The 10,000-nt window shown below is 22.5% G+C and overlaps 2 protein-coding genes across 2 annotated transcripts; both read right to left on the bottom strand.

The window, feature by feature from the left end:
• Window positions 1-120: 120 nt before the first annotated feature.
• PGSY75_0113700 (heat shock protein 40, type II) lies at window positions 121-1,773 on the bottom strand (the record flags this gene model as incomplete). Its single annotated transcript, XM_018783678.1, has 4 exons — window positions 121-683; window positions 792-1,191; window positions 1,372-1,506; window positions 1,663-1,773. The coding sequence occupies 4 exons, from the start codon at window positions 1,771-1,773 to the stop codon at window positions 121-123; spliced, it is 1,209 nt and encodes a 402-aa protein (XP_018643962.1).
• Window positions 1,774-4,125: 2,352 nt separating this feature from the next.
• On the bottom strand, window positions 4,126-9,258 carry PGSY75_0113600 (surface-associated interspersed protein 1.2 (SURFIN 1.2); the record flags this gene model as incomplete). The annotated part of the gene is made up of 2 exons (XM_018783677.1): window positions 4,126-6,948; window positions 7,033-9,258. The coding sequence occupies 2 exons, from the start codon at window positions 9,256-9,258 to the stop codon at window positions 4,126-4,128; spliced, it is 5,049 nt and encodes a 1,682-aa protein (XP_018643961.1).
• Window positions 9,259-10,000: the final 742 nt, after the last annotated feature.

The following is a 10,000-nucleotide window of genomic DNA, read 5'->3' as shown; positions in this document are numbered from 1 at the left end:
AAAAAATGAATTATATCTTAAAAAATATTATATATATAATATATATGTATGAATATATCAAATTAGTTATATATATTTAATTTATATATATATATATATATATATTATTTTTTATTTCTTTTAGTTGTTTTCTTTAAATATCTCCTTTATTAATTTTTTTTGCTCTTTTTTAATTGTATTAGGATATATAATATCAAATTCAACTATGAGATTTCCTCTAATATTTGGATCTCTTGAATAAGGCATTCCTTCATTTGTTATAACTTTCTTTGTATCTGGTTTCACTACTTCATCTATTTGTATATATATATCTCTATTATCTAAAGATTTAATAACAAAATCAAATCCTGTTAGTGATTGTTCTAATGTTATTATATGTCTATAATATAAATCTCGAGATTTTCTTACAAATCTATTATGATTTTTTGTATGTAAAACTAAAACTAAGTCACCAGGATAAGAATCTGGCGAACTCTGATCCCCTTCACCATGGAACGTTATTTTTGTTCCATTATTCCATCCTTGTCTTATATCTACATTTAAATAATAATCTTCATAATATAAGTAAGATCCATCATATCTCTTTCTTGTTACTTTTAATTTTTTAGTGCACCCGTTGTATAAATCTTCTAATGATACGTAAAGGGGTACTTCATATTCTTCCACATTATTATAACTGCAATCTAAAAAAAAAAAAAAAAAAAAAAATATAAATAAATATATATATATATATGTATATTTTTATATATGTATATTTATATATATATATGTATATTTATAAAAATGCCTACCTTCCGAAACCTCATTCCTCAAAGGGTATAAATTTTTAATATGAGTAAAAATATTATTATTTCCCAAACTGCCAGATTTTGAAAAATATTTATTATAAAAACTATATGCTTTTGTAAATACTTCTAATGGATTTATTGATATATTTCCTTCAACATTTGAACTATTAAATCCTGATTGTTTTAATGCATCAATTCCAAATAAATCATATTTTTCTCTTTGTTCATTATCTGATAAAACACTATAAGCTTCACATATATTTTTAAACTTTTCTTCTGCTTCCTCTTTTGTTCCTTTGTGAACATGTTTATCAGGATGCCACTTCATGGCTAGCTTTAAATATGCTCTTCTTAAATCATCTTCCGAGCATCCTTTACTAACTCCCAACACAGAATAATAATCCTAAAATAAAAATAAAAATAAAAATAAAAATAAAAATATATATATATATATATATATATATATATATATTATTATATATACATATATATATATGTATATATGTACTTGTGCATTTTATTTTTTTTATTTTTTTTATTTTTTTTATTTTTTTTATTTTATTTTTTTTATTTTTTATATTACCAGTGATGAATTTCCAAAACCCACATTGTCTTTATTGAAAAAGAAATTTTTATTACTTTCAGCTAGCCATCTTTTATATATTATCCCTATCTCTTCATTATAAACTCCTATATCTTTATTATATACATATTGTGCCTGTAATTTATAAATTACAATAATATATACACATATATATATATATATATATATATATATATATATATATTTATAGTATACATGTTAAAATAAATTATAACATTTGTCGTATTTTTTTCTATTTTTTTATTTTTTATTTTTTATTTGTCATCTTACGTAATTAAAACAATTCACTGTAATTATCAAAAGGGATATAAAACATGCGTTCATAAAAAATTTGGAAAAATAAAAAATTTCTTGTAAATTAGTTTTCCTTAAGGTTGCCATTTATACTTTATAATATAACCCCAGTTCAATAAAATAACTCTTTTTTTTTCTTTTTTTTTTTTATAGATATTTTTGATGTATTATAATATCTAGTCATATGCATATATAAGATATATTATTAGATATAACTATAAATTAAAGACACAAATTCTGTGCCGACATATATAAAAAGAAGCCAAGAGAAAATATAAATAAAATATAAATAAAATATAAATAAAATAAAATAAAATAAAAAAATAAATTTATATAACATATACCATATATATAATATAGGTATATGTATTTCTTTTTATTTCCTCTTTATTTTCCTTTTTAATTCTATGACATTATACAAACAAAAAATATACAATAGTATAGATTAATTATTATTCTTTCTAAGTTTCAAAAAAAAAAAAAAATAAATCTAAATAAAAATTAAATTAAAACATAACATAACAAAACAAAACAAACAAAACAATAAAACAAAGAAACAGTGAAACAATGAAATAATCATAAAATTAACAAATGGAATTACTTAAAAATTTATATTTATAAAAAAATATATTATTTCATAATAACTTAAAAATAAAAAATATAGAATAATATTCTTAAAAAAATACATACAAATTTGTCCTTCAATTATTATGACATACGGTACCAAAAAAAAATATATTTATCTATTATAAATTAAATGGTAATATTTATAAAAAAAAGGATCAAGAAAATTAATAAATATACAAAATATTTTCTCTTATATATAATAATGTATATTTATTTATTTGTTTGTTTATTTATTTATTTATTTTTTTTTACCATCTTATTTTTATTAAAAGAAAAAAAAAAAAAAAAAAAGTACAACAAAAACATAAAGTTTTATAAAAGTCCTTAAAAAATAATATATCATTATAATGTAAAAATGATATAAATATAACAAAAGGAATAATAATATAAACCTATCAAAAATATATTTATTTATAACTAAATATATAATATTAAAAAATACCTTTTTTTTTCTTTAACATTTATATATAATTATATATATAATTTATATATTATATTTTATGTTGATGTTAATATTTTTTTTAAATGGTGATCCTATAAATTTTTTGAGCATATATTATTTATCTTTTTATATTTATTTTCAGATAATAAAAAAAAATACTAATTGTAGTATAGGGCATGTGATTTTTTATGAAATAATATTAAAAAATATATATATATATATATATTTATAATAATAAACATTTTTTTCATATTATAATATAAATAATATTTTATTTATAAAAAATATATAATTTTTTACATATAAAGAAAGAAAAAAAAAAAAAAAAAAAATTAAATAATTTTATTTAGTATACTTCCAAAATTTTCTATGCTTTTTAAAATTTATTCTCATTTTCCTTATTATCATTAATTAATATTTTTTTATTCATATATATTTACATTTTTAATATTGAAAATATATTATATATAAATTATATTTTTTTTTTTTGAAGTGTCACTTGTTTAATTAGTATAAAAAATATAAAAGTATGCATCTTATAAAAAAAAAATTTTATCCTTTATAAAAATAAAAATTAAAAAATAATACACCATAATATATATATATATATATATATATATCATAAAAAAAAAAAAAAAAAAAAAAAAACCTGTACAATTCATAATTATTATGAGTAGCTAGCCAAAATATATTTATAATTACAATATATATATATATAATTAAATATAATATTGTGCATACATAAAAAATAAAAGGTAGCAAATAAAATACACTACCATTAAACCTTTTTATATAATGATATATTTATTTTTATATGTTTATGATATATTCTTTGATCTACGTTCCTATTTAATAAACTTACATGAATATATAAACACATTCATGTATTTATATAATTATATTTGTTTATGTAAATTTCACAGATTGGTGTATCTTCAATAAACTTATTTATTAAAAATATCAGACAGCAAAAAAAAAAATAAAATAATAAAATAATAAATAAAATTAAATTAAAAAGAATAAGACAAAATATAGAATAAATATATATATATATATATATATATATATATATATAATAAACTTAAACAAATCATATGGGTTATGTTTTAAAAAAAAATACAAAAAAATAAAATATATATTATTTATTAATGATTAAAAATTATCTTTCCTTTTATTTTTTTGTATTTTTTAAATATATGTACAAATAAAAAAAAAAAATTTAAATGTACAAAATAAAATGTAACCATATATGTAATCATACACGTAAGACCCATTCATAAAATGAAATTTTTTTTTTTTTTTTTTAATATCATTATAAATATAAATAATTTTATAAAATATTAAATATATTATTTACATATTCTTAATAGTTATATTTCTTCTGAATAAAAGGTCAACATTTCTTTTGTTTTATAAATATCCTTTAATATACTCATTTTATTTTGTATATCATTTTTTATATCCTTCAAACGTTTATGTTCACATATATTATGCCTCAACCTTTTTTCCGTCTTTATATCTACAATTTTCAACCAATCTTTTTCGTTATCCTCATCAATCCATTGAAAATTTTGATCATCATAATTTTTTATAAACATATTGTTATAAACAATTAACATCGATTGTTTTATTATATCAAGAATGGTTTCATAATTATCTTTTTGTCTTAAGAAATTAAAATGTGTACTTCCCTTATCCATCCAATATTTCTTTAATTTTTTATACCACTCTTCTTTTTCTTTTTTTTTATCATCTTTTTGTTGAGATAATAAATATTCACATGAATTATAAATATCACTTTTTAGTTTATATAACATTTGTATTATTATATCATTGTTCTTATATAAATATCCTTTTTTTATTCCTTCTATACATATATCAATAAATAATTCTTTAGTTCTTAAAAATTCATCTTCTTTAAATCTTTCTAATATCATCATATGTATTTGTATCCATGCAATTAACTTATAATTTTTTTTTTTTTTTTTTTTATTTATTTCTACTTCTAAAAATGGATTCTTTTCATCTTCATAACAATCTTTTAATTCTTCCGTATGTTTATTGATCCATTTTCTGAACGCAATTTTTTCTTTTTCAATCATAAAATTTGTGTTTGATTCATTACAATTTTTATTACTTGCATCATTTCTATTTTCTGATGAATTCAAATAATTTAATATTTCTTCTTCCCATTCCTTTTTTAAATTATGAAACCATTCTTCTCTTTTCCACTTTTCTAATATATATCTGTGTGTTTCTATAAATGTATCCCACATTATATTTTTATTCATACTAAAAATTTCATCTTCTAAAATGTTTCTACTATTATCTTTATTCTCATTTTTTATATATTCTTCTATGCATATATCTAAAAAGTCATATTTATTTTTTTCCCATTCTTCTTTTTTACATTCATCTATTAAATCTAAATGTAGTTTAATAACTTGTATCCATTCATTTTTATGTTGATTAAACATAATATTTATTTGGTCATTATTTCTATTTATATCTTCTTTATTTTGATTAATTGGGTCCTCACTAAATTGATTATTAAAAGTATTGTTGTTATTATTAAAAATATTTTTGTTATTATTAAAAATATTTTTGTTATTATTAAAAGTATTGTTGTTATTCTCATGATAATCTTCTGTGTTCCCTTGTAAAGTCATATTATCAAACATATATTTTATCTCAGAACATTTCATTTTATTTTCCTCTTTGTTAATATTTTTATTTATATATATATTTCTATTCTCATTATTTTTCTTATTAATATATATAATATTATTTTCATCTTTACTATTATTTTCTGTTACCTTTAACCAATCATTTTCATTGTCCTCATCAATCCATTTAAAATTTATATCATCCAATAATTTATGTAATATATTCTTCTCTATATATGTCACAGATTTTTCTATCACTTCTTTATATATATCATTATTATTTTTTAATGGAATATAATTTAATCTTTTATTTTCTTCTACCTTCCAATTATTTTTTAATTCCTCAAACCATTTTTCCTTTTTCCACTTACATATAGATTGATTTAGAGGTAATGTATGAATATCTTTCTTTATATCTTCAACAACATCTATTATATATTCTTTATCTTTTATATTCTCAATGAGTGTATCCACATATGTCTCTTTCTTTTTTATACAACTATCCTTTTCGGTCTCTTCCATCACACACATATATATTTGTATCCACAAAATTAATTTTAATTTTTCTTTTTTTTCACTCATATTGTAAATGTATTCACAATTTTGATCACTTTCTATATAATCATTTAATAATACATCTATTATTTCATCACTTATTATGTTATTTTTATTTATTTCTTCAAATAATTTATCAAACCATTGATCAATTATTTTTTCTCTTATTCTATATGGATGTTTAGCAATCCATTTTTTCCATATAATTTTTTGCCTTTGTGACATATTATATGTATCACCTCTCAAACTAAGCAACAAATCTTTGTATATTTTTTTCATATATTCATATTCTTCTCTCTTCCAATCATTTTTTAAATATTTAAATGATTCCTCTTCTTTCCATTTATCTAAAATATATTTATGTCTCTCCATCCATTTATTCCACAAAAACGTTTGTCCTTTTATCATTACTTCTGTGCTATTAAAATCATCATCTTCATTATATAAACATTTTCTATTTTTTTCATTCATAAATTCGTTTATACATATTGATAAAAAATCTTCCTTGTTCATATCCCATTCTTCATTGTGTATCTCTTCAATGACTACCATTTGAATCTCTATTATAGTTTTCCATTTCCATATTTCTTTCTTCTCTTTTATTATGCTCATTACATCGACACATTTTATATCGTCATCACTATATATATTATTATAATCATATGTATTCTCATCACTTATATGTTCCACATTTATATATTTACTTTTTTCTCTTTCTATTATTTCATTACCAATCCTTTCAATCTGATCTTCTATTTTGTACACCTCTTCCTCTTCTTTCTTATATGGCAAGATGAGTGATCTTTTATTTAATTCATTATCATTACAATCATCTTCATCAAATTTATTATTTTCATCATCAATATCTTCATATCTTTCTAACATCTTTGTATTCATATTATCCTCATTAATCAGTACAGATTTTCTTCTTCGTTTCTTCTTTTTCTTGTTAAACATTCCCAAGGAGCTATGCTATAAATAAATATAAATATAAATATAAATATATGTATATGTATATATATATATATATATATTTTTTTTTTTTTTATTTTTTACCTTATTAGAAAAAATGAAAAGAAATATAACTCCAAATATTGCTAAAGAAATTGAAATGTTTTTTGTAAGTGATGAAAAATCAAAGAAGGAAGAAAAACTTTTATGTGTTTTATTGATAATAGGTGTACCACCATTTTTACTTATTCTTCTAGTTATTGATAATTCATTTGTAGAATTCCTTTGAGGTGACCTTCTCATACGACTTGCAATTTTAAGACCATCTCTTGTACGATCGTTACTTGTATGACCGTCACTTGTATGACCGTCACTTGTATGACCGTTACTTGTATGACTGTCACTTGTAGAACCTTCACTTGTAGAACCTTCATTTGTAGAACCTTCATTTGTAAGACCTACACTTTCAGTTTCTTTTCCTTTTTGTTCTTGACCTTTAGAATAAGTTTGTCCTGATCCCCCATCTTCACCCATCGTTTGAGAAAGAGAGGAATATTGTGGTGCTTCCATAGTTGTACCTTTAATGGATATCGCGGAAGGTTCAACTGAATTCATTCCTAACATTTTACTCATCATCTGTGAAGAATCACTATTTAAACTTTGATGACTTCCCATTGTAGAAACTGTCGTAATACGTGAAATTTCATTACTTATATTACCTCCATTAGAGGAAGGACCCATACGAGAACTTTCAATACCAATAGAATTACTACTTTGTTTACATGGAGAAGCATCACCTGTATAAATAACTCCTTCACAGGTTGTTTCGTTTGGTGGAATAGAAACTTCTACTTCGTGAACTGGTGAAACAGATATAATAGAAGGATCAGTCATATCAGCAGTAACCGCTTCTTCATGATATTCTCCAAGATCATTAGATAAAATTTGTTCATTGTTTGCTTCTAAAGGAAGATTTTTTTCATTTTCAGATTTATAATCATCACTAGGAGATGAAGCAGTCATACAATTACTTCTAGGAGAAGAATTAAATCGTGGAAAGGTATTACATCTACCATCTCCAGATACATATGTTGTAATTGTTTTCCCTTCAGAATCAATTGAATTCTCATTATTCATTGAAGTACAATCAGTTCCATAGTTATCGCCATTCGTTAATCCGGTACACGTCGAAGTTAAATCTACATCATCTTTTCTCTTATTAGAAGTTTCAAAATTTAAATCGTTTGATTCATTATTTCCATCAGAACCCTCTCTTGGTTCAGAGACACCGTTACTTTCATTATCTTTAGAAACATCATTCGGATTGGAACTTCTTGTATTACCTTCTCCTGTGTTAGTATGACTCCCTTCTGAGTCTTTACTTTCTTTTGCCATTTCATCTTCTTCTTTTTTACCTTCCTTTTCTCTTCTATCAACATCTTCTTGTTCACTAGGATGATTAGATACATCTTGTCCTACATCACTACAAGTATCAGGTTTACGAGTATTTTTTCCATCACCACCTCTCATCTCATCTGTGCTTCTCTCAGGTTTATCATTTCCTTTTTCATCAGAACCCATATTATCTCTAACTTTATTGACAATTTCACTTGCAGTATCAACAACGTTGCGTTGATACATATTAATGTGAGTAGGCCCTAGTGGTATTCTACTAATTCCATCATATATTCCCTTGTAAATACGTGAAGATCTAGGAAAAAAAGGTAACCTGATAGAAGGATATGGAATATTAGATAGAGAAAAATCAGATAAATCAAAATCTGTATAATCAAAAAAATTTGGAAATTGAATACCAAAAATGCTATTTATACCATCATCATTTGGTCTTGATTCAATGGTAGCTTCAATATATTGATATGAATCACTATCAGTTTCGAATTCATTTTGATAATCACTCTCAGATAATTCTTCTTCTTCTTCCATGTTGTTTCCATTTTTTACTATGGGTTCAACTTCTTTCATATGATGGGATGGATTAGGAGGAATTATTTCTTTTCTTCTTTTCAACCTTTTATCACTTAATTCAGTAAGTCTATGTTTTTCTTGTAATCTTTTATTTTTTCTATTTCTACCATCACCACGATTATTTTTAGAATTTGCCGGACGTCCTCTTCTACTTTTTCTTATATCACTAGTACTTGATTCAGAATTAGATGTTTTCTCATTTGAAGAGCCATGTAATCCATTTCTTTCAATAAATTTAGGAACTGGTTGTTTTTTAACTTTATCTTTGGAACCTTTCTTAGAACCACCAGAATGAACACCTTTTGTTTTTCTCCTTTCCTCAGTTTCTTGAGATCTTGGTTTCATAATTTGTTTTGTATCACGTCCTTCATTCTCACTTTTTTTTTTAGGTGAAACCTCTGCAGAAGTTTCTTCTTCCTTCTTTTTATTTTCTGGTGTAAGAGAATCAAAACTATCATAAGATGAAGAAGAATCAATAGAATATGGTAGGTTCTCTTTTTCACGTTCTTCATCATCCCTACTTGCTTCTTTAAATTGACAATCTCCTTTAATACAATTCAACACAACACATTTACCATCAGCACAATCATCAGTAGTATATTCATTAACAGCTTCTTCGACTACAGACGTTTTCGGAGAAGAAAATGATTCAGTAGGTTTACGTCCGACTCCATAAATTTCTTCAAGAACAGCAGCAGGTTTTTTTATTCAACACAACACATTTACCATCAGCACAATCATCAGTAGTATATTCATTAACAGCTTCTTCGACTACAGACGTTTTCGGAGAAGAAAATGATTCAGTAGGTTTACGTCCGACTCCATAAATTTCTTCAAGAACAGCAGCAGGTTTTTTTTCATTTCCTTTATCTTTTTTTTCTTTACTTTTTAATTGGCTTTCTTCACCTAATGTGCTCTGATCACCTTCTCCTTTATGCTGTTCTAAAATCTCCTTAGGTCCTTTTAAAACATCATCTTTTTCATATATTTTAGAAGAACAATGAAGATCAGGAAAAAGACTATTAAACTTATTAAGATCACATGTATTTGATATTTTAAAAAACCCTGCTCTATTTCTAACACCACT

This window comes from Plasmodium gaboni, chromosome 1 (genome assembly GCF_001602025.1).
Source record: "Plasmodium gaboni strain SY75 chromosome 1, whole genome shotgun sequence".
NCBI classification, from domain to species: Eukaryota; Apicomplexa; class Aconoidasida; order Haemosporida; family Plasmodiidae; genus Plasmodium; species Plasmodium gaboni.
The sequence above is the reverse complement of the archived record's forward strand: the minus strand, read 5'-3'. Positions and strand labels throughout refer to the sequence as shown.